General features: G+C 41.9%; 1 protein-coding gene across 4 annotated transcripts; it reads right to left on the bottom strand.

Moving 5' to 3' along the window:
- Window positions 1-276: 276 nt before the first annotated feature.
- DCTD (dCMP deaminase) lies at window positions 277-22003 on the bottom strand. Of its 4 annotated transcripts, XM_063336916.1 has the most exons (7): window positions 21714-21828; window positions 21482-21519; window positions 18071-18182; window positions 16547-16682; window positions 7613-7729; window positions 5983-6079; window positions 277-4042 (listed from the first exon to the last, which is right to left on the bottom strand). In XM_063336916.1, exons 3-7 carry the CDS (start codon window positions 18119-18121, stop codon window positions 3964-3966), a joined length of 480 nt encoding a protein of 159 aa, XP_063192986.1. In that variant the 5' UTR covers window positions 18122-18182; window positions 21482-21519; window positions 21714-21828; the 3' UTR covers window positions 277-3963. The 4 variants fall into 4 exon arrangements, with proteins under 4 accessions (XP_063192986.1, XP_063192985.1, XP_063192987.1 ...); XM_063336915.1 differs by lacking the exon at window positions 21482-21519 and having other exon boundaries at window positions 21714-21848; XM_063336917.1 differs by lacking the exons at window positions 21482-21519; window positions 21714-21828 and adding an exon at window positions 21066-21168.
- Window positions 22004-25562: the final 3559 nt, after the last annotated feature.

Genomic DNA, 25562 nt, shown 5'->3' with positions numbered 1-25562 from the left:
AGTACTGCCTGCTGCTCTGTCGCGCGTCCCATGCCGCTCCCCAGCAGCTCCCAGGCTCCCCACAGCCCCAGCCCCACCTCATAAAGACCCCAGGCCCCTGGCTGAGACCCAGCCGCTGCTTCAGGGCGCTCAGGTGAGGCCCCTGTGCTTCGTCCCACTTCACTGGCATAAAGACTCCCATCTCCCAGCTTCAGAGAGAAAAGCCAAGAGTAGCAAGTCAGAATTTTTGTTTATTTTGCTTGTTCTCAACAGCTTAAAATCCCTGCAAGATTCATTTTGGTAGCTGATGAACTACTGCAGCTTCTGCAGTTATGTACACAGAGATTTCAGGCTGAGTGATGCACCAGAAGAGCTTTTACTGCCAATGTTATCATAGGCTATTTTGGAGATCAGAACGATTGTATCGGTCACAGCATACTTTTTGTTACCTTTGTGAAAATATTCCTAATATACAAAGCAATAAAATGCTCAGTTAGTGATCAAAGCTTCAAAGATGGAGATTATGCTCTCATTCAGTACGCCAGCCTGTGAAACCACCCTTTCTTAAATGAAATTTATGTAAATAAGATTGCCAGTTCCTTGGGTTCTCTGAGAGGGGAACGGAATAATATTTAGAAGGAAAATCTAGATGATGGCAGGATTTAGATATAACCTTTAAGATAGTTATATTGAACTGGATAGGATCTCAGCGTTTTATTTGAATGTGATTTCTTCCTCCAATTAATGCTCCTGAAGGAACTACCAAAGTGCTTCCCCAGAGTCTCCTTTCAGCTCCCTGCACTGGGTTTTTCAAGCAACGCCTAATGAAGGCTCAGCCCTTTCCCTGGCAAGCTGGCGGGGGGTGTGATTTACCACAGGAGCGATGCTGGTGGCCACGACACGACCTGTGAAGTCTCACGTTGGTAAGCCATCAGGCTCAAAGAGTCAGCAGTTCAAAGTCCAGCTGTATTAACGGCTGGAGGAATGCGTTGATGGAAACATAATGAAGTCCTTCACCAGGAACAGAACAACAGTGGGCTGGGTGGAAGGAACCTTGGAAGAAAAGGACCCAGGAATCCAGGTGGACAAGAGGTGAAGTGCCCTTGCACCAGAGAAGGCTATCCACATACCAAGCTCTACTAGAAAGTGTGTAGCCAGCAGGTCAATAGAAGTGATTATTTGTGCTCCTTTATTCAGACCACATCTGGAGTAGCATCATCTTTGGGCTCCCCAGTACGAGACAGACAGTGTGGTGGGACACTGAGGTGGTGACAGGATGGAGCACATGATGCACAGGAAAGGCATTTGTTCAGCCTGGAGAAGAGAAGGTTAAAGGTGGGGGGAACCTAAGCACTGACTTGGGCTACCTAACGGGTGGTAATAGAGGAGACAGACAGACCCTTTTCAGACACATACAACAAAAGGCAACGGACCTAAGCTGTAGCAGTGGAAATTCTAACTGGAGAAAAAAGAAAAAGACACAGTGCGGGTCAAGTATTGGAATGGATGATCAGAAAGGCTGCAGAATCCCACTTCTTGGAGATACTAACCCAGATGAGGCCTGAGCAACTGGATCTAACTTGTAAGTGAATGGTGCTTTCAGTGAGGGGTGACTAAATGCCCTCAAGAGATCCTTCCAGCCCAAACGGTTCTGTTCATCTTGAGCTTGAGCTTCAAGAATAGAAACACAGTTTATTGTATTTACCTGATTCCTTTGTTTCCTCGACTAATAATTCTTTACTTGGAAGTCAAAGCACTATCTCCTGAACTATTAAAAGAAAAAAAGCCAAAAGCATACAGATTTCTGGGCATGCACACAAAAGGCCAAACCTTCTTTAAGATTTTCTCTAAAACATTAACCCCAAACTAAGCACACACTGTCTCAAGAGCTGTGCGTCCGCTTTTTCCATAAGGTTGCCCTGGAAATCAGAGAACCCACTTAACTAACCTGAGTCAACTGACAATTGCTCTGAAAGCTTGTATATGTGGCTCTATCAGATCAAAAATTGATCGGAAGAATCTAAAAGCCTCTCATATTCTCCAGTACTACTCTTTTGTTACATGAACAGGAAAGTCCTGGGGAAAAAAAAAAAAAAAGAGTCGTCATAAAAACCAGCACATTCCTAAAAACACCTGGACATTGATTCAAAAAACTCCTGAGTTTTTATGCACATTATACATTCCCATTATCCAGGGCCTGACAGAAAAATACTTAAAGTAACCAGAATCACAATGCATCTATCTTTTAAGGCTGAACTTAGATCAGCAATTATCTATGAAGAAAACAGCAATTTTGCTGCCAAACCCAAAATTTCTGCTGCTTCTCTCCCCTCTGTCCCATTGTCAGATCAGTATAACTCAAAATGCTTCTACTTATTAATTCAGGCCAAAGAAAAAGATGTGTATAAGCTGTTTTAGTGACATTTTATTAAAGTAATTTTTCAGGTTTCACCCTCCCCCTCCACATATGTGCAAATTTCTTCTCCTGGCAGTGAGCCACAGACCAATTTTGAGGTGGAAAACAGTTGTAGGAAAAAAAGAGAAAGTCAGAAATTACTTTATAAATGGACACATCTTATAACACATTACAATGCTCCCTTTAGTAGCCAAATGGTTCATGAGCATTACACTTTATGTAATATCACAAATGCACAAAATATGCTTTGCATATGATTGCAAAAACAGCAGCACTCTGGAGCCAAGCACATGGCTTAATATTATAATTATGAGTCTACTTCAATGTAGTAGATTTTAATAAGACTTTAATAATACTGGTATGAAGCCAAATTACATAATGTCCCAAAATATGAAACAAAGCTTTTATAGAGAAAATAAAAGCTCATTGAAGTATAACCACATTTAAAAAAAAACACAAAACCAACCATCAATGTTATCTAAACAAAGCCATTAGGCATATTTAATTTTAAAAAATCAAATTAGAGAAAAGGAACTCAAATCTATTCCCAGATCTCAAGATAAAATTAAAAAGGATATTATTTTAGGCAACATTTATGAAAATGAAGGTACTACACCAGCACTGGGAAACAAGCTAACACCATAATTACCTCTTTTGGCACGGATACGGATATGGGTTGACTATCTCTGATTTCTCTCAAAGGACAAAAAAATGACTCAGTTACCTTATAGGTTGATTTTAAGACTGAGCTCTGTTGGATTGTCTAGGAACAGCTCAGACCAATAAAATAATTTCCTTCTACACATGAAAACCAACTCCAAGTAAGAGTCCAAAAGGTAAAGAGCCAAATGATTTACTCCCTCAGCCCCCTCCAATTCTGGAGCCTTGGGGAAAACAAGGACTTGAAAGCACCTGTGAAGCTCAGTCCGGCAGGGACCATTCTCAGAACAACTTCCCCTCTCACCCCTCCCCAGGTATGACAGCGTTAAATAGCAATTAAAAGACAAATCAGTATTTTATTTGTTGGATAGCGCACACAGAATGTCACACATTCTTAAAGCTGTATAACCTTTTAAATATTAGTGTAGTGTTAGTTGGAAGATTAGTATTTGCATGGATAACATTTTTTGTCCTTTGTTAGGATCAGCTATTTAGATCCGCATATCCAATAGAGAGATCAACATATATTAGCGTATTCCAACGTACTGCTGGTTACAGCAAGTACTGCTGTTCAGCCGAGTTAAATCAGTGCTGACAGCCTATCAGAGCAGGTGGTGAGGAATACAGCAAGAATCAGAACAGTTTTCTTTACATACATTATATTGTCTCATCTGCATGTCTCTATACTTTTTAAGCAGTTTTGATAAAGGCATTAAAAAATTTTAAGTAGATTTAGATTCCACATGACAAGATGAAGTGAGGGGGACATTTTATGCCTTGGATTTCTTAGAAGTCTACTTTAGCTACAGAAGCCATTAAAAAGTTGCAAGTAACTTGAAGATGAAAGGCATTAGCAGCTTTTTAGAAAAGGATAATCACACTCTTCTGGAGACTTAATGAGACTTAATTCACAGAAGCTTTTGACTTGGTCTGCTGTTAATTGAATCAAAGTCAATGATGATCTTGTTACACTTTGGCTTGAATTCCCTAAAATAAAGAAAAATACAGATATTAGTTAGTGAGTAGTTAAAACATTTTGCTTGCTTTAGCTCCAGCTAAATTTTTGAAGGAATAAGAAAAAAAAACCCTTCTTGGATTCACATAGTTTTCATCTCTATGGGAGCCAATTATAGTGCACCACACTGAGAGAAACCTGGACAAGAAAGACTAAGACAAAAAAGACACATGGGGTGGGTTAGCCTGTGCATTCTTTGGCTATTGGAGTTCATAAATTACCCAGGAGTCAAAGGACTTTTAACAACTTCGCTGCAGGTGGTGGCATCATGTTACCAGGGCTGGGATTTTTGTTCATATATATTTACGTTTCGAATATGTTTTATATATATTTACAGATATAGGTACACATATATGTATCCCTAAAAATATTTTAATATACTGCATATGTATTATATATACACACACGTATGTATACGTGTGTGTATATAAAAGATATTTGAAATATATTTTGATAAATATTTTGATCACTTTTTGCCTGCCAAGTTTTCAAAGAACACTTTCAAACTTTGCCTATATAAAAACATTTTTTATGCTAGGGGAATAGATCACATTATGCATCATACTGGGGAAAAAACCAAACTAGTTAAGAGGGAATCATTTAAAAATTGTAACTTTAGAACTGTAAAATTAATACCACCACAAAATGTTTCCTTTTATTATCATTAGAGCATCTGCTGCAGCAATTAGAGAGGAAGGTATTTGGGGACCGAGCATATATTTTCCAGTCTACCAGTAAACAAAGGATTATGCAAATAGTGTGGATTTAGTGCCTAATTAAGCTCTGCAGTTCAGTTCAAGAGATTCATTAAGTACCACCTACATCCTTAACAATCAATACAAGAATGAATAACAGTCAACACAGAAAAGCACTCGCTGCTGACCACAGGAACTCTGAATACTTGGTCCAGAATAGCAATCCGAAATGCGAGAAACACTTCTCACCCTGGGGAAGTTACAAGATTTGACTTGCAAGAGAATGATTTATGCTTCTTAGTCAAATAGTCTTAGTAGACAGGAAATATACTGAAAGACTGAAACTGAATTTCAAGTACTGCTGTGTTTTTTTGCGGATGTTTCTTAGCCCAGTAGGTGCCTTTCATCCTAAAATTTTATCTGTCAGAATTGTTATGTTTGCAAATTTTTCGAAGTCTTTATATTAATATTGTAAAACTTTTTAGAGTTGCAAAGCCTCCCTGACTGCATAATTAGCCTCACCCACAGCATGTTATTGCTATCAAACTAGCTGTTGAACAGATTGTCTTTAGGTATCTCTGTCAGTGTCTTTAAAAACCCCACTCTTCAAACATTTTTCAGATTCTCATTACTTTAAGGCAAATATTCCAAGTTTTATCCTTTTCTCACATGAAAAGCTGACCAAAGAAGACTGGACAGCTACAGGCACCAAGAATTAATTATGGGTGACTGCTTTGACACCTTCCCAAATTGACTGCAACAAAATGATACTGAAGTTTCAATAAGGATCAGGTAATCCACCAAATAAATGAACTGGATACTTGAGGTTTAAGGGACTTCAGGAGATCAGCTAGTCTAATGTCCTGCTCAGAGCAGGGTCAGCGATGACTCTCCCCAGTACAATGTAACCAACCATGATCACATTTGAAATTTCACTTGCAGTCCAGGAATTAAATGAGTATTCCAAATGGACCATTTTCTCATACAACGTTATAAAATTGAAATTTAACCACACACAAGGCAAAAAGAATGGTGCAACAGTCTGTGAATCCAGTATCTTCTGCAGGCATACAGAGCAAGCCATCTACAAACGCTACCAAAGAGTAAAATGCTGCACGATGCAAAGAAGAAAAACTTTTGCCCTGAAGCTGGTCTCTCTCACACACCATTTTCTTTCTCTCCAAAATAAAAATAAAGTTAATCCAAAGATCTCTTACCTGTATATAATACCTGCTAAATCAAACATCCGCCGTGCAGCTGTCATTTCTGTAGTGTCATGATACTTGTCAGACATAAAAATAACTTCCTTTATGCCTAAAAAAGTCATACAGAAAAAAAATGTTAGAATTACACTGGAAAACAGAACTGTCTGGTACACAAAATCAGAAAAGGCAGCATTCATCCACATGCTCTGGAACCCCTTGGTACACCTCTAATTCCCAGAACACTATGGATTGTACTTAAGAATAAGACTATATAGAGCTGTTTTGGAAGAGAGTTCTTTCCAAAATGTTAGAAAATGTTTTTCTCCCTTTTCACTTAAGTTTAACTCAGAAAACCAGAATCAAGGACTTGTGGGGAAAAAACACAAGACAGACAGACTAGAAATTAAGCATTTTTTCCCAAGTAATTGAAAATTATCTTCCTACCTCTCTAATATAAATAAAATCCTCTACAAAGAACTTAAACCCCAAATCCTATTCCCCTTTTAAATGCATAGCTATAAAAGGATGCTTTTTTCTTTTGGTCTCTGTTTTACAAATAACTCCCAATCCCAGGTTCAAATCCTCATAAACGCATGCTGTCCCAAATTGCTGAATGATCTATGCCTAAATCACTTAGGCAGGGGAGAGGCGTAAAGGCTGACCCAGGAGGATTGACAAGCGTTTCAGAGCCTATCAACATCTTATGGTATTTACCAGACATGAATATCAATATATTGCAATTTAGTGCTGACCTAAGCGCATAAGGAAGAGGATGAGTGACTACATTGAGGACAAGCTGCCTTGAAGACCATTTGATTTTGATTCAATAAATAAGAGAAATGTAGCACAAGTACGGAATACCATTATCTTTCCCCCTCCACCTCTCTTCATTTCAAACCTTACCGACCAAAATAAAGCAGCATTCCATTTGCTACTTTCTTCCTAGATTCCTGGGCCCATTAGTGGCGAGAGAAACTCCCCAGAACAGCAATCCATGCCAGGGTTGCAAGATTTACTCAATGAGCAAAATATACGCTACCTTAAGCGGAGATTTTTACAGAACTGAAGCCTACTGCAGATACTGCCTAATCTGAAAAAAGGTGACACGTTTAGGCCAGCACACTTGCTGCAGTGGCACAGATTTATAACAATTGTAATGAAAGACATAATTAAAGTAGGATCATAGAAGTCTTCTGACATTTATGAGCAAAGATATTTTAAAATCTTCAAATATCTACCATGCATCACATTCAAATTAAAATTTCATGTATATACTCCCAACAGACCTTTTGTCATGCAGAAGTTTATTTCTTTCTGCCCTACTCTATTCAGTGTGTCAGAGCACAGTAAAATTGACAGTAATTATATGCAAAGCCTGTGTTGTTCTTTGGCAGCTCCTGGTCTAAGAAGTTACAAACCTAAATTAGAAGCACGCTTAGAATCACAGAAGATGCAATTAGCACTGGAAAAATTTGGCACCATTCAGATGCAAAAAAACCCCACAAGTAGCATCTTATGAAGTTGACAGTGCAATTAATTTAGATCTAACAGCAGCAATTTAACATCAAATACATCCCTGATAAGATACCAACGAGCAGGCAGCACTGCAACCCTGACAAATCAAGCTGGCACTACTCCTTACCTGCCTGGATGATGAGCTTTGCACATTCATTACATGGAAATAAGGCAACATACATGCTGCATCCTTTCACATCAGCTGAGTTTTTGTTCATGATGGCATTCAATTCGGCATGGCACACTGATTTAAGGGGAAAAAAAAAAAGAAAAGAAACAATTCATAATACCATTCATTAAAATAAATCAGTCAAACTAAAATTAAAGTGTTACAATATAACTCCTTACATCCTTTCAAAGGCAAATAGCTTGCACAGCTTGTCATAAAGGGCAGAGGAAGAAATAAAAGTAGAAATACCAAGATCAATGAAGGTCAATTGTTGTGACCAGGCTGCCGATTAGTAATGATATCATTAAGCACATTAGCATTGCCATTTGCTAACACCTATTGCAGGCAACAAAGCCGTAGGCTGTGGGCCAAGTAGTTGCAACCACCCTAAGTGAAGCAATATCTCACAGCTTCATAACTCTCTGGAGTATCTAATTGCCAGTATAAAACAGCTCATTTATGTGTTTACATGCACAGATAGGAACAGTCTTATGGTTATAAGAGCACGCTGTGCGCTCTTAAAGGCAGGAGAATCGCGAAGTAAAACCCAGCAGCTCTGTCCTCTGGGTCTCAGAACAGCTCAGCGCTGCTACATGATTCTCTCACCCCAAGAATACACAAGACACACTCAACCATAAAAACGTCCCAGCTTTAATATTAAAGTGAGTTTACTGCTCATTAAAAGGTGCCAGACTTCCCAAGCAGAAAAACAAAGTCCTCTATTTCTCCATGGATTTGAGCTAGGCCAGGTAGCCTTATTCCACCATAACACAACAGCTCTTTCTGGACAGATCGCACCTGAGGGTTTAAGTTTTTATGCTGTAGACATCAGCAGATTATCTAATGTGTTACGAACACGGGTGAGAAGAGCACAGTTTCTGTTGTCCACCAGGAACCTCTGAAAAAAACATTAGTATCTCTGCAAGAACTTCCTGTTTACTCCTAGGAATGACAGCAAGTTGCATAATTTATATACCGACCTACGAAGAAACTGCCTGCTGCCCTGACTTAATTCATAAACAGGTGCTGAAATGCGGTGTGGGTTTGAGCTCATTTAGAGACCTGCATGTGCAGACGACATTAAGAGTTTTTCCACTGCTTGAAGAACAGATTAAAAGAAAAAGAAAAAAAAGTAGTTTTCCTCTCCCTTGTGTACATGCGAAAATTAAACCAGGCAAAGTTTCATGGTACAAGTTCATAGTATACCTGCTACTATATACTGACCTCTGTGTGAATGATCTCACCAGACAAAGAATAATCGAGTGCAGGACCTTCAACACACGGGAATCCTTGCTGAATAGAAATGTTTTCCGTATGTGCTAAATGTCTACATGGAATTTTTTACATAACAGCTAACGCAGTACAAATTTACAGCCCAACTTACAGCGGGCAAGCTTTCCCATGCAGACAAGCCACAAAGGACCAAACACGTGCTAAAGAAAGCTCAGTATTGACTTCTGCAAGCAGTCCCCAGCATCACCATGGCCATGCTGTCCACATAACTTCTCATAACCAGTAAAGCCAGAAACTAACATAAAAAATAGGAAATTAACAAAAAAACCCCCCCACAACCCAAGCACCATCACATTAAGGTTTCGATTACTATTATTGTTTCTATTGCAACTGTAATTGGGTCACACTTTATTGTAAACGTATGCCATTAAGTGTACAAGAAAAACAATTACATGAACCTATACATTTAGAAAACTCCAAATATATTACTGAGTTGCGCTAATCTTATATAGCCTTATTTTTCTGGGGTTACAGAGGACTGAGTGAAAGAGTATCATTATTTCCGCAACTGCAACTAGGTTATGTCAACAGGACAGAAAAATCACTTTTAAGTTTCTTTGAACGATATACTTATGTTCCAGGCAGCAGGCTCAAATATGGAAGGCCTCCAGATGGAAGGGTGAGGGAATGTTTTCAAAGGCTCACAGAACTAAAAAAACTCAACTCTAATTCCTTCAGTAAATATTTTTCCTTCACTAAAACTCCGAAATCTTCAGCCATAAAACCAGACAAGTTTCATTATTAGTACTACAACAAGTTTCCTTCCTGAGCTGATGAGAAAGAGAGGCTCTTTCATCAGATTTCTATAAACTTTCAACAACAAACCTCTTCCCAAGCAAAAACAATTCCAGGCCAAAAATAACTTACAGAAGATAATCAGCTGGAGCGAGGGAAAAGAGAAATTTTGCCTCCTGATCATCCTAACACAATCTGAAGTTAAGAACAATTACAACTCTCCAGTGTGGAAAGAAGACAGAGACAGTAATAAGAGACAGCGACTAATCATTCCAAGACAAAAAGCAGCAGGGTGTCCAACAAACGCAGCAGGCTTTTGTTTCAAAAACAAAGGGAGGCAGGTTTTTCATGCACACTGTAGCCTAACCAAGTATTTCTTACTGCACTTACTGCAGAAAGTAGTATGGCACTAGAAGTTTGCATTGATTCCAAAATTCATCTTTTTCCTTCCAATATTTTTCTTTTTCATCTACTGGACTATTAAATACAAAACCATTTTGGCTCAGTTGTTGGAACTCGGAAGAACATTCTGGGGAACTATCGTCACACGTGTCTTTGTTTTATACATTTCCCTAGACGTCTGCTACTGTATGGGATATTATGCTATATGGTCCTTAAGAAGGTAGATGCATCAGACGAATATTTTTAGGCTTTGTCCCATCACTCTTCATTCCCTGTTGCTCACAATCCCCTGTCTCTGGCAGATAGGCATTGACTGTTACCAATTTATAGGTAAGAGAGTCTGTTAGCCCCAGCTTTTTCTTATAGACCTGCCCAGCTTTGTACAGAGCGTTAGTGAGAGACTGAAAACAAATCAAGGAGTCCAAAATCCCTCTTGTTAATAAGTAGTTCACATTTGGAGTGTTATGAAGTTTTGTAACCTGTTAAGTTACATATTGCTGTCTTTCAGACAGTAAGAAGCTAACTTAAAATATCCTTTCATAGGTGCACAGTATTCAGAACTCTGAAAACTGTATATTTAAATAGACTAGTAAAACTAATAATTTTTACAATACCCTATGGGGCACCCCAGTGTTTTGATTTAAAAAAAAAATATATTCATGTATAGCCAACATAATATTAAGTCTGCAATGCTGGTTTCCAGTTCTGGAAAAGTGGCTTGAAAAGTATTCTCGAAAGGCTTCATTAGCTGAAGAAATAACCACGGAACGAGAAGTTAGTGTGTGTTCTGACATTCCCACCACCTGCTACTATATTCGCGAGAGGGAGGGAAAAAAAAAAGCAGCAGAGGAATGACTGCTTCATTACTGGTAGTATTAATTGCTAGCGTTTCTATCTTTTCTCATTGCATACTGCTTTGTGTTGCATGTATGAGGTAGCACTCATCCTTAAGCCCACCTGTAAATAAGAGACCCCTACTTACCCTATTAATGGTCATTTTTCAGGATTAACCACTTAACATGAACACGCTCTTAAGTTAGTTGCAGTCAGAAGTACCCTTCCCACCTACTAAAAGTGTTCTGACTAGTGATTTCATAAGAAGCATAGGACTAGTCAAAGCAGTTCTTAATACTGTTGAAAGGCTTACATGCTTGATGAAGAGCCTGGGATAGGGACCACCATAACATGTCACCTTTTAAGAAGCAATCAAAGGAGGGGCTGGGGGGAGTGACCTTTTTATGTGATTAGTTACTAACTGAGATGGACTAGGAATGTTGAGAAGTTATGCACTAAATATGGTGTTACATTTGAAAAGAATACATTTCAATGCATATACATGGTCAGGCAGGAAGTTTTGATTTATTTATCAACCTAAGTTTTTATACTGCTATGTTAACCAACTTAACAAGTATTATGGGTTCCCAAAGGTAATAGCATGGCCTTCTTCAACATCAACCTGGCACAGAAATGCATACAGGGAGTTCTGGAATTTGGCCCACTTCTCAGGTCTTTGGAAAAATCTTCACCTTTTCATGTTCAGCCTTTGTCCACCCCATCTTTGTCCAAGCTCTACCTCCCAGTTATTCTTTACTTGCTGGACCCTTGACACTGGGCATAGCAAGGATAAGGAAGGGACCGAAATATTATTGAAAGGAACAGGGTCTGAAGTGACAGCCACTGGGGACAGTGCTTGATGGATCTGGAATTTGTAGAATGACAACAATCTTTTTTCAACCTTTGTGAAGCTTAGGGATGGTTGCTGGACACTGCATATGGGGAAGGCAGGACACTGATGTTGGGCGGCCACTGCCCTCAGCCATTGCTGCTGCTCTCATCCTCGCTCGGCATGCTGAAGAGCAGTTGCTGTGGTCAGGGCAGGGAGGCAAGGAGAACACCACCAGATTTCACTGGAGTCCTGGTCTCTTGAGACTGCAGTCAGAAAACAGCCCCAGCCTCGCTGCTTACTTCCATGAAAAAAAGAGAACTGGGAAGTGCAGATGGGAACCACACAGCCCATTTATGAACATCAGAGAATGAACATCAAAGAAGCCCCTCTCAAAACCAGAGAAGCATTAGCTAATCCACCCCATTTCCCAGTTCCTCCCATCCTGCTCCAACTTCATTCTACCCTCAGCAGAACAGAGAGGCATTTCTTAGTGGGCAAGCAGAATGAGAGATATTATTCTTGGTGTTTCCAAATCTCCAAACTTTCTAGAGATGCCAGAATGACACCAGAATTGGCCAGAAATCGATGCAGGACAAGAGAGTGAGTGGCTGTAGGTAGAAACTGTCTCCTATGGATCCCCTTTACAGCTGAAGCCTCAGCTCTGCACTGCCAATTGGAGAGTGAGCATCACACTTCTTCACAGTGCCTTATCAAGTTTTGTGCTGTCAAAATAACAGCTTCTACAAAAGTAACATTTGCCGGAATATCTCTGAGTGTTCATCTCTAAAAAATTGAAGAAAAGCTCATAATCCTAACAGGAGGAAATGTTGATAACAGTTTGTTTCGTTTTACACAGCAGGTACCGTTCAATTAGAGCATACTTTTTGCCACAGCACATATTTTATCATATCTGAACCTGTATAAATATTTGTAAGCATATTTACTCAATATTTTCTCTATTGCTCAGAGGTTTCTAAATTTGCCAGTCATTTTAATTTAAAACTCTCTTAATTAGACACTGGTTGTCAAATGGATGTTCTTAGATTACAGTGGAGACAGAGGGCATAACAGGAGCACAGCAACTAGCGTTAGTGGGAAGACTTGCGTTAATAGGAGAAAAATGTAGTATTTTAAATTATTGGTGAGAGGAAACTGAGCATCATCAAATCCTTGAATTCATCTAACAGAAACAGAGGGCATCCAATTTTGACACTGAAAGCCAGAATTTCGTCTAATTATTAAGAAGCTTCTGCACACAGTACTGAACACAATGCTTCAGGAAGAGCTTTTAATAACATCTTAGTAAAGCAGGTGTTCAAAACTGGCTTCTGTTTCTGCCATGTGCGCAGAAACATCCCTGCTCCTGTCACTGACTGGCAGCCTGGAAAGAGCCAGTTCCAACATAACAATGAAAGCCCAATTCTGTGCTCTGAAAAATAGCATTCTGCAAAACACCCTGTGCTTTATGACATAACAAGGCTATGCTACCAACCCGTTCAAATATACGCTAAAACTAGAAGGAAAAAAGTTTTAATCTGCTTCAAGACTCTCATAAGGAATGCATAGTATCAATACAGGTGACCCACATCACTATTCCTGTAATATCCAAACGCCTTGCAAACATTTGTGTCCTCTAAGGTAAAGTGAGCACCACCTACCGCATTTTGATGCTTTCTTTCAGTAGCAGCTCAGGTTACACTTAGATACGGATAAATACAAATTTTTTTAATCAAGCATGACCCTTTCCCTAACACTGAGCTGAGCAGAACCCACACTTGAGGGTACAGGTAAGATATGTACAGTATATTGCAGCAGACACAGATAACTGAAACACTGTTGAATTTCAAGCCAACAAGTTTCAAGATACAGTAAAATTTAAGAGTGACGGGACTTGTTTAGCCTCACAACAAAAGTTCAAAGGGTTACTGTCATCGGTAAGTGCATGGGGAAGGAGGGAAAGGAGGAAGGATTAATCGCAGTGAATAAGAAAAGCTAAAAAACAATGCTGGCACACATAAGAATGTATAAACTAACCACAAATAAATTTAGGGTGGAAATTGGAAGTTTTCTAGCCATGAAACAGTGAATCTGATCAGAGCTGTGGGGTCAATGCATCCATCTGTTCTGCTGGAGCTCAGTAAATTTATTATAGGATCATCTAACGCACTTCTGCAGAGATAACCTCTGGGTCCAATCCCCTGCTATGTCTGTGCTGCTAAACTGACCCTTGGCCCTGAGGCCAACTGGCACAGGCTGGCTCCTGTTCACCTTACTCGGGGCTCCATCAGAACTACACAGCACTTGGCCCCGGGTTTCCTCAAGGCTCCACAAATCCCACGGCACCACATACTTATTTTGTATGTCTCGGTTCAAAGTGCATAAAGAAGTGAGATGACTTTTTGCAGCCCACCAGAGTGGTATTTTCACAGCATGAACCAGAGTATGTGCTGCATATCCCCCAGTATGGCCTGAGGGAGGGAGGAGGGTTAAGCATACCATCTCAGCAGGCTTTGCATTACAAGCCTATACAGGATGACAGTTTTCTTCCAGCCTTTCTTCCTCCCTGCCCTCCGGAACAGCCTTTGAGTGAGCCATTCGCAGAGCAATACTTAGGCTTTGTTCTGGAGAAAGCTAGTCAGAGTAGTCCAAAGCAAATGGGAAGTGAGCTAATGTTTACACCTAACCCACAACAGTACATAAAACCAGGAGGTCAGCATTCAGATCCACTGCACTGCACTGCAGCTGCATGAAGTAGCTCTAGAAGACATCTTCCAAGCTACCATCAGCTTCCCCTAATAAGCCAGAGTGCAGCTCTAGTGATGAAGGTGCCAGCATTCCCATGATAAGGTAATGGAGCACACAGTAAGATTGTACCATCTCCGAACAAGCTAGTCAGGAAAAAGCAAGGCTAAAAAGTTCAATTTACACAAGTGCTGTTATGATTAGCAAAAGTGGAAAGGAAAACATGACAGTTTAATGAGATTTTAGCAGCAATTCTATGTGTCTCTGCATCTACCAGAATTTTTTAAAGCATAAGATTTTTTTTTAATATATATACTTGTCTGGTCTGTCAACTGTGCTATCAAGATTAATAAGAAATTGCTAGAGTTTAAATGATCTGTGAATTACAAAATAGGTCGTTTATTCATCACAGCAGACACTCTATGTTTCGAAGTTGTGATTTTTTTTTAATGAGGTGAAGACTAAGGTTCCTGGGGGGAAGGGTTACTTAGGAATTAGACCAACTCCTAGAAGTGAACTCATTTCTCGAAGCTGTTAGATTGGTTAGTGCATTTTTTTAAACATCATGTATTAGAGATTTTTACTTTACTCCACATTTTTTGGAGTCAGAGTTAACTAAAAAAAAAAAAAAATTCTCAGGTCATCTTTTACAAATATTCCTCACAAATTCATACAGCATTTTTAGTTTAAATTGGTCAGTGTATATTTGAGTGCCTGGAATATGCTCTGGTCCCAGAGACCACCCACACTGATTTTAGTTCAGAACTGAGACCTTACAGCAGCATAAAGATTTAACCAAAATCAATATTCTGTTTTCAGTGCTTTATATTTAATCAATGGGCTAACACTTGTTTCTTCACACTATAAATAAAGAGCAGTCATACCAAGTCGCACCATTATGGTACCATCACTGTATGTAAAACCAGTGCTTCTGTGCTTTTGAGCACACTTAAGATTTGGCAGGAGCTGGCCCTAGTATCAGGAATACATCTCTTCCGAAAAATAATATGAAGCTGTCTCCAGCTTAAGAGTTAATGTTAGAGGTTTTATAATAAATTGGTAAAGTGAACAAGGACAAAGTACCAGGGTTTTAAGAACTCAAGTATGAAACTGATGAATTATGTGCTGAGCCACTGCATATCATCTTTCACTTCAATGCTATGGGAAACTAGGAAATGTAATGCTGGTTTTTAGAGAGAGCTCTGGGTGAACACAGGGAACGTCAAAACTCATGCAAGTCTAATTTCTGTATCAGACCAATTGTTAGAAGTCACAAGTAAAAAATAGAATTAGTAGGCAGAGATAAATACCGTACGCTGGAAAAGAGTCAGTATCTCTTTGCAGAAGCTGAGCTCTAGTGCTCCTTTCCCCCCACCCAGGCAGGGGAAAGGGAAAATTTCTCAGGGGTCTTGTTCAGTTTTGTGATTCCTCCCCCTGCCATGCCTGAGCCCAGGATGAAGGAGCTCCCAATACCCGTTTTGCCTTTGCCCATGGCTTCTGCTGCATTGGTCTCATCCCACAGAGGTGCAGCAGGAGCTGGTGTGAAAGCAGAAAGATGAAGAAGGGAGATTTAGGAAGCATACACTCCCAGCTTCCTTATCAGTCCTAACCACGGCTCCTCCCCAACATCAGCTATTCCAGGCCACGAGGCTGCTCTCAACTCTATTTCCATGCCCAGCAGACAGCACTCGTGGCATGAAGCCCGAGACAGCCCAGCAAGCCCAGCCATGCTCTCTGTAATTTCTGCGGAGATGAAGACTCAGAAGCAGCAATGGTCTGCATACACTGCAACTCTGTGCTAATGAGCTCCGTTATATTTACAAATTTTCACTACACAATCCAAAATGGCTAATCCTGATTTCACCAGGAAGTCAGTCCTTCATAAAGACTGTTTCCATTTATTTTCAGAGCTGTGATTTTTATCCTGATGTACCACATACGGGCACATTAACAAAATCAGGGGAGTGGAAGAAAGTATTATCGATATTTTACCAGCTGAACTTCCACATATGTGGACATGATAAGCGTGACCAGTCAACCACAAGAAGCCTTACCATAAGGATATTTCGTGTCTAGTCTGTGTGCTGCTGTTCTTGTCCAAGGTAGTACATCATCACTGCAGCCATTAGGCATCCCATTATATCCAATTCCAACAATCTTGTTTTCTGAATTTACAATGCAGGCACCGACCTAAATAAAATCAGATTTATATAGTACAAACAGCAGGCAAAATGATGCATCAACAAGAAAGATGAGACCTGAAAAGTCAGTCCCACAGTTTTCATTTAAGAGATACACGCTTCACTTTATATTAAGTCACACTATCTAGTGAGCAAGGCTACAACTGTACCTCACTGGTGCAGCTGTAAAATAAATCAGGGCAGACACAACCCTGCTACCCCTCTGGTGAAGCAGTCCCCATCCCAGCCTGCCAGCACTGTTCCTTGTCCCACTATGAAGTGAACCTAGTTCAGGGCGCAGGACCGGCACTGAATTAACCCTACTAAACTAAGTTTTCTGTCAGTTCAACTCCCCAAAATAGCTTTTCCAGCAGCAGTACGAGCAGCAGCAGCAAAAGAAAAGGTATGGAAGATGGAACAGAAATGCATCAGTGTAGAAACAGGCTCACAAACCTTTGTGGTTTGTTTATGCAAACGTGCACCAAAATACCAGACCTTTTAACTCCCACCCTTTATTATCTCAATCCAAGTCTGCACAGGGACCCTTCTTACAGAATGAAGTGTCCCGTTTTTATGTTTTCTGCCCATATTTTAGATTTATTGAAATGGCAGTAGTACAGATTTTAGTTCACACAATGTGTTTATCAACCAGTTCTTGGATAACAAAAATTTAGCCCTAAGTGAATAACCTTCAGAGAACTAAGAGCCATAATGTACAGAAGCCAGAGAGTAATTGAACAGACTGTTAACGTGCATTTTATTCCACGGCTTTTCTGGGATTTGCTTCCTGAACTTTTTCACACAAAGGAAGACTAACAGGACAACTGGGCCCTGCGGAACAGCATGTTTCAGGAGATGTATCAATCACCTCAAACCAGTATTCAACATTGGGGCACATGAAAGAAGCAAAGACTGGGGACAGAGAGCAAAGCAGGGGGGGGGAAGGGGAACCTGAGGGAGGAACCAAACTAGAAGAAAACGCCAGTCAACGCAAGAACAAACAAAAGGGAATTTTTATACTCTTACAGGTGAGGAAAAGGAACTTGTAAAATGCTGTGTCTTAAAAAATGACTATGTAAAACTTCGAGTAGTTTTATCCTTCTCTAACAGTAACTATATTTACTGGAAAAAGGAGAGAAAATGCATGTGTTATTTTAACCTCCAGATGAAAAGAAGATTTACAAAACTCCAAGCAGCAAATGTACACACAGAATTATACACATGAGGTCACGCCCAATAGGAGAATTTCTGTAACAAAAGGTGCTGACCATGTTAAAAATCGAATAGCTATATACTGAAATAACTTTTAATAAGAAATCCCTGAAAGTGCTACATGTGCATCTGAGGCGATGTGCAATATAGATTAGGTTATGTTATTCTTATACGTTGCTTTCTTACCTGAGAACTTGGATCCTTGCTTCTTTGTGCTGACAAAAAAGCTACTGCCATAAAATATTCAGGCCATTCCAAATAATCCTCTCGCTTTTTGCAGGATGCTTCATTGCCAAAACTATAGTTTATGGAAAAAAAACAGCCATCAGCAAACAACAAATAGCTAGAGTTATTACAGACTGTATTCTTTTAATGTGCACAAGTTTAAAGTAACCAGGATCAGAATCTGGCTAAGACTGCACATTCACTAGTATTTTAACAGAAAAACCATCAGTGTTATGTGCTTTCCAGGAACTTATATATGCAACATTTCCTTTCAGGGGAAAGGCATCCAAGCGAGGTTGCAAATTTCAGTTTTAGATAAGAAGGCTGAGCTATTCAGAGCACTGAGCTATTCAAAGAGGGAGCAATTTATCCTTTATAGATAACACTTTGTGTATTTCTAAGATTCAGGTATATCATGTACTGACATTCTTTCTCCCCAAACAACATAATCTTTTTTATGATGACTGCGCTAACTGCAAGCCTCTAATCTAAGCTATTTTGTACTTCTGCCTACGAGAAGTGCTCACTATTGCCAGGAGTTTGCCTCTCGTTACAACACTTACCAGCAAAAACCAGAGGCCATTCTGATAGTCCCCTGCTAAATTTCTCTTGAGATTATGTCCTATGAAACGCTTCCAAAAACAGAGGAGGAGGGTTCAAGAACTTTTCCCTTAGATATAATGTATAAAAGTGGCACAAAAGGTTGCTTCTTTCCCTGCACTGGGGGGTTTATTTGGGGGAAGGAAGGAGGGAAAAAAAAAAAAAAAAAAAAAAAGTGATGCATCATTTTTCTCTTGCCTGCTTATGGCTGAAAGAATGCTTGGGCAGTGTAAGACGCAGTAGGGGAATTTCTGTGCTTTTCAGCTTAAAGAGGGGAAAGACAGACATGTCTCTCTCTTTGCACTCCCCAACATATTTAAGCTTTGCAAATTTCCCCAAACTCTCGCCAACCATTGCTACACTTGGAAACCAAACCAATGGAACATCTCAAATACAGTAATTAGCCTATCAAAATACAAATGGCACAGTACTTTTCTTCTTGGGCTCCACTTACCAAGGACTAGAGCTTAAGACTGAGATACCCTTCTAGCGACATACAGCCACACAGAAAAATACAGCATAGGCAAGCAGCAAGACATCTCCTAGCAACACTAGCACCAGCACTTTTGTAAGACAAATAAACATTAGAAGACAAGTATTTTGTTAATTATTATTTGTATAACTAAAAACATGTATTAGAGGCTTGCAGTTAGCTTGTCATGAAGAGGTTACGCTATTTGAGTGAAGACAATGCCAGCACATGATAAAATTTGTACTTTAGGAACCTACACGGTGCTGTTTATCAAAGATAAATTGCTGGGTTTGAATAGTTCACATATGGCACATTACAAGTTAGCAATTTCGGCTTGTTCTTGGAATGAATGAGGATCATCTTTAAGGCCATGGTCTCAAGGTAAGGAGGGAGAAACATCTGCTCTTGGTGTAACCAGCACACCTCTCCCACAGTTAGACATTGTAAATAGTGCCCATAAAGCAAACACACAAATCAAGTATGTGATCCTGAGAGTGCCCAAACTGGCTTGAGTCATCATAACTAAAGGGTTGGGCCTACATCATACTAAGAAAGAAGAGTGTTCAGAGAACAAGAAGCTCACAGCAGAATGAAGAAATTAAAGACATGCCCTCACACCTCCCTCCCCATGCCAAATTGAGCTTTGACAGGTTAACTGGAACGCCAAGAAAGTGCTTCAGCTAATTTAAGTGATTATTTAAAATATCTCACAAAAGCAGATTTACAAAATCCAAAATATCACTGGACTTTAAATGATCAGTTTAATACATTTGCCAACTACGTGACAGTCACAGTGATGCCTTTGGAGAGGCACACCGCACACAATGCAGAACTGCACCGAATAAAACATTCTGGGAAAAAGGTTCCAGAAAGACAACAGTACTCTCAACTAAGAGATCGTGAGATCTCCTTTTGTTAAATTATTCCCTAGCAACCCTATTTATTCAAAACACAACAATAGCTACTATTTACTTTTCTAATAAATACAGAACTGTGTGTAAGTGGAGGTCCCTCAGAGTGCCAACTTCACAGGGAGAGGAGCATATCTGAAAAATGAGCAGAAGGCTTACATCAAAGAGAACATAAAAAAAAAGAAACCCTTACTCAATTACTTCTACTTAATATCACCGTGTTTGGCGAGATAATTCCCTCAACTCAGTGCACAGGAATGCAAGAGTGTGAAATGGGTATAAAACACTTAATTTCTGATTGAGCAGAAGCCAAGGCCTTGGCTAGCAGTCAAGCACACACAGAAAAATTAAGTTTATGGATTTGGGGCAGCTGATCCTCTTCCTTATGCTCATTTGTAAGTTCCAGAATTGCATGAATGAAAGCTACTCTAGAAAATATTACAGTGAGCTGTAAAATAAGCAATTAAGGTTCATTCTTGTGATAACTCATAAGAACTTATGAATAAAAATAATGGGAACTGAAAGCCATGAAGGTAACAACTGCTCAAGAAGAAAGGGGGAAAAATATCCTTAAATTCTAGAGTGATTAGTAGCCTGTAGAAAAGTCTGTGTAAACAGTATTTCAAAGGAAAACAGACAAAAAGATTCTGCATTTAGAAGACAGTGCCTCCCTTTTCAGTTCTTTTTCATCCATCTAGGCTTCAAGTAATCTGTAACACCGTCTAAAAATGGAAGAAGTTTCATTCAGCTACCAAAAAAAAGGTCTATCTTAATGAAAAATTTAGTGGAGAATCCTCAAACAGATTATATCCCCTCAAATCTTTCCATAGGACCATTATGACAGTCAGCTACACAACAATATAGTACAACAGGAGAACTGGTGGGTATCAGACTTTTTTCCCTTCTCCCTCTTTTTTAAGTTTTTCCTCTACTTTCTTATCTCTGATGTCACATGCATTATGTCCCAACTTACGGTAGTAGTTCTTTCCCCCAGTATCGTGTGCTACTGAAGACCAGCCATCAGTATTTTGTCACTCAGCTCACAGAATTTAAGGTGAGAAAAGAGATAAAGCATGTATTAAACTGAAATAAGAACCACATTTTTGTTTAAGCACCTGCAGTGCTCCTGTTCCCCAAAAGCCAAACCGGATATGTGTTCTCGATGACTTTCAGTACTAGCTCCTTCCTTAAGTCTCATAATTTATGATCGCTTTTATATCAAGTGAACGTGGCATTTCCTCTACTTAAGTCTTGCCATCTTTCTCCTCACGCAGGTACTGAAGTAGGATCATTCCCTATTCCTTACTAGGAGGTAAAGTTTTGAGAGAGAGAGATGGAGGGAAAAATCAACCTTACTGAAAAGTTTACTTACTGTGCATTGAAAATTACCTATATTAATTTTTTTCCTGAGAGATAACCCACCAAACCTGTAAATACAAACGCTTTGTAGGAATACCGAGCCCCAACCGAGCAGTACCGGAGTGTTTCCCTTCACCGCCCCCGTGAGTTCTGTGAGGGGGAGCCCCCCCGGCCCGCGACCCCTCAGCGGCCATGCTCCTTCCTCCTCCTCCTCCTCCCTCCCTCCCTCCCTGCCCGCCTCAGAGCCCCGGCCAGGCCCGACCCGCTCCGGAGGACACCGGCCGCTCTGTCCCCTCACACGCCGGGGCCGGAACCGCCGGCGGAGGGGCGGGAAGAGCCCGGAACAGGCACCACGCGGCCGCGGCCTCCCGCTGCCCGCCGCCCCTCCGTGCCTCTGGCCCCTCAGCCCAGCCCTCGGCGGCAGGGAGGCGAGCCCGGCCGCGGGCAGCCTACCCGTTAAGGTGGCGACCGGACTGGTGGCCGCTCATCCCGCCGCTGGCCCGACCTCTTTGGGCACCTTGGCGCCAAAGCGGGAGCGGGCGGGGAGAGGGGCGGGCGGCGGGGAGGAGCGCTGAGGGGAGGGCGGGGGGGTGCCCCGCCGCTGTGTCGCGGCGAGGCCCCGCGCTGAAGGCGGGCGCGTGGGGCTCTCGTTTGTGTTGGCCCAGGGAAGGCCACCTCCAGCCCTGGGCTTTTGTGGGCCTCCGCCGTGCTTTAAACGAGTTACTTTAACATGCGGCCTCGTCGCTTTCGCTTCTCTGACAGGTGCTGCTTCGAGCATTGCGCTTTGACACGAGTGTGCAGGTTTTCGCCCAGTTCATGCTCCTGAGGTGAATGCTGTTTATTAAACCTTGGCATTAACATATTAAAATGTCTAAAAATCGGGGGTTTTTTGTTCTCCAGATATGAAATTCATGTGGAAAGCAAGCTATGGTTTATTAATACCTCCAGCTGCTGCCAGGTTTTAGAATTCTCCCAGGATGCTCAGGTAGACGAACATAAATACATAGATAGTCCATTACAGTGCAAAATAAGTGGTATAATAATAAATATTAAATGTTGGTATGGTGTGTTTGTCTTCGCTCTGTGAGGAGCTGCCTGCCCGGGCTGGCAGGCTGCCACTGGGGCCTGTCTTCATGGAAGTACTCAAAAGGGGAGCAAGGTCCGTGCAGCCGTCCAGGCGACAGGCTGCGTGGAATCTCTGTCACTCTGGCAGGTGGACAGCAAAGACAGTACCTGTGTGCGCTGCGACCAGGTAAATGAGCTGCTCGGCCTGGTGGCTGAGCTTAAGGAGGAAGTGGAAAGACTGAGGAGCATTCGGGAGTGTGAAAGGGAGATTGATTGGTGGAGCCGCACCCTGCCATCCCTAGGGAAAAAGCAGCAGGCGGAGGCTCCAGGAGAGACAGAGGATCCCCTGCCCTCTTGTCACCAGGCAGAAGGAGGGGAACTAGGAGAGGATGGGGGGGAATGGAAGGGGGTACCTGCTCGCGGCAGCAGGAGAGCCCCCTCCAGACCCCCCATACCCCCCCAGGTGCCCGTACAGAACAGATATGGGCCTCGAGGTAGATGAGGAGGGAACTAAGGATACTGATAAAGCCCCATCCAGGGAGTCACCAAAGCAGCCACGCATTAAGACTGCTTCTGTGAAGAGCAGGAGAAGGGCAATAGTCATAGGGGGGTCCATTCTGAGGAGAACTGAGGGTCCCATATGCAGGCTGGACCCTTCCCACAGGGAGGTGGTCTGTTGCCTCCCTGGGGCCTGGGTTAGGGATATAGCCAGGAAGCTTCCTGGCCTGATACGGCCCTCAGATTATTACCCTCTTTTGATCTTACAGGCAGACAGTGAGGAGCTGGAGAGTAGAAGTCTGAGGGCAATGAAGATAGATTTCAGGGCCTTGGGACGGCTTGTCAAGGGTTGGGGAGCACAAATTGTGTTCTCCTCTGCCCTTCCATCTTTGGGGACTGACGAATGGGTAAACAAGAAAATCGGACGGATCAACACCTGGCTCCAAAACTGGTGCTACGAGCAGGGCTTTGGGTTCAGTGATCATAGTTTCATCTACAGGACACCGGGCCTGCTTGCTAAGAATGGGAAAATCCTATCCCAAAAGGGGAAAAAGGTACTAGGCCAAGAGTTAGCAAGGCTCATGGACAGGGCTTTAAACTAGTATTGAAGGGGGAAGGGGATAAAACCAGGCCCCCTAGTAATGAGCCTAGGGACAAAGGGCCAAGGATGGGGGTGAAATCGGTAGCCCAGCTCAAGTGCATCTACATGAATGCACGTAGCGTGGGCAACAAACGGGATGAGCTGGAAGCCATTGTGCAGCAGGACAGCTATGACGTAACTGCCATCACGGAAATATGGTGGGATGACTGTCACGACTGGAATGCTGCGATGAATGGCTATAAGCTTTTCAGGAGGGATAGACCAGGAAGGAGAGGCGGAGGTGTGGCTCTGTACATTAGGGAGTGTTTTGATTGTATAGAGCTAGATTCCAGTGATGGTAAAGTCGAGTGTTTATGGGTAAGGTTGAAGGGGAAGGCAAATAAGGGAGATGTTGTGCTGGGAGTGTGCTATAGACCACCAGACCAGGATGAGGAGACAGATGAAGTATTCTATAAGCGGCTGGCTGAAGTCTCGCAATCGCCAGCCCTTGTTCTGGTTGGGGACTTCAACCCGCCGGGTATCTACTGGAAATACAATACAGCAGAGAGCAGGCAGGCTAGGAGGTTCCTCGAGTGCATGGAAGATAACTTCCTGACACAACTGGTAGGTGAGCCTACCAGGGGAGCTGTCTTGCTAGACATACTGCTCACAAACAGAGAAGGACTAGTGGGAGATGTAGTGGTCGGAGGTCGTCTTGGGTTTAGTGATCATGAAATGGTCAAGTTTTCAATTCGTAGCGATGTAAGGAGGGGGGTTAGCAAAACCTCCACCTTGGACTTCTGGAGGGCAGACTTTGGCTTGTTCAGGACACTGGTTGAGAGAGTCCCTTGGGAGACAGTCCTGAAGGGCAAAGGGGTCCAGGAAGGCTGGACACTCTTCAAGAAGGAAATCTTAAAGGCCCAGGAGCAGGCTGTCCCCAAGTGTTGCAAGTCTAAAGGGCGGGGAAAATGGCCAGTCTGGATGAATAAGGAACTTCTGATGGGACTTAGGAATAAAAGGAGGGTTTACCACCTTTGGAAGAAGGGACAGGCAACTCAGGAGGAGTACAGAGATCTCGTTAGGTTATACAGAGAGAAAATTAGGAAAATTAGGAAATTATTTTTTTTTTCAGGTGAATAATGACAGGACCAGAGGAAATGGTCTGAAGTGGCGGCAGGGGAGGTTTAGATTAGATATTAGGAGGAATTACTTTACTGAAAGAGTGGTCAGGCACTGGAACAGCCTGCCCAGGGAGGGGGTCGAGTCACCATCCCTAGAGGTGTTTAAGAAACGTCTAGATGTGGCACTTCAGGGCATGCTCTAGTGGCAGAGATTGTAGGTTGTTTGGTTGGACTTGATGATCTTAAGGGTCCTTTCCAACCATCAAGATTCTGTGATTCTGTGAAGGTACAGATGCCTCCATGGGGCAGCAAGAGATCGGGTGAAACCTTCCCAAGCCCAGCCGTACGTGTCCGATCTGGTTCCTTCTGGAGGCAGTGGCAGATGGAACGAGCTGGGTGAGAGCAGCGATGGACAGAAGGAGAACACTTGCCTTTGAGAGCATCCCTGAGAGGGGTTTGTGCGCGCAGGCCTTGTGCTGCACCATTGATCCGAACATGGTCAACAGACACAGCCGAGATAATACTATCCTGCAGCCCAGTCAAAATTCTTCCTCTTCATTGAGGAAGAGGCTTCAGGTTGTGAAGAAAGGACGTTTTTGGGAAACTGGGCACATATCATCATAGAATCGTAGAATACCAGGTTGGAAGGGACCTCAAGGATCATCTGGTCCAACCTTTCTTGGCAAAAGCACAGTGTAGATAAAATGGCCCAGCACCCTGTCCAGCTGAATCTTAAAAGTGCCCAATGATGGGGAATCCACCACTTCCCTGGGGAGATTATTCCAATGGCTGATTGTTCTCATTGGGAAATATTTTCCTTTTGTGTCCAATTGGAATCTGGCCAGCA

This window comes from Chroicocephalus ridibundus, chromosome 5 (assembly GCF_963924245.1).
Source record: "Chroicocephalus ridibundus chromosome 5, bChrRid1.1, whole genome shotgun sequence".
NCBI classification, from domain to species: Eukaryota; Metazoa; Chordata; class Aves; order Charadriiformes; family Laridae; genus Chroicocephalus; species Chroicocephalus ridibundus.
Note: the sequence above shows the minus strand (reverse complement) of the source record. Positions and strands in the feature narration are given on the sequence as shown.

What these genes read in the sequence shown, in the direction of transcription:
- DCTD (XM_063336914.1), bottom strand. Translation starts at nt 21,939, where the DNA reads ATGAGCGGCCACCAGTCCGGTCGCCACCTTAACGG. An exon ending in GCAAGGATCCAAGTTCTCAG is followed by an intron (nt 16,683 to 18,070) that starts GTAAGAAAGCAA and finishes GATTTTATTTAG; the next exon opens with GTCGGTGCCTGCATTGTAAA. An exon ending in TTAGCAGGTATTATATACAG is followed by an intron (nt 4,043 to 5,982) that starts GTAAGAGATCTT and finishes TCTTTATTTTAG; the next exon opens with GGAATTCAAGCCAAAGTGTA.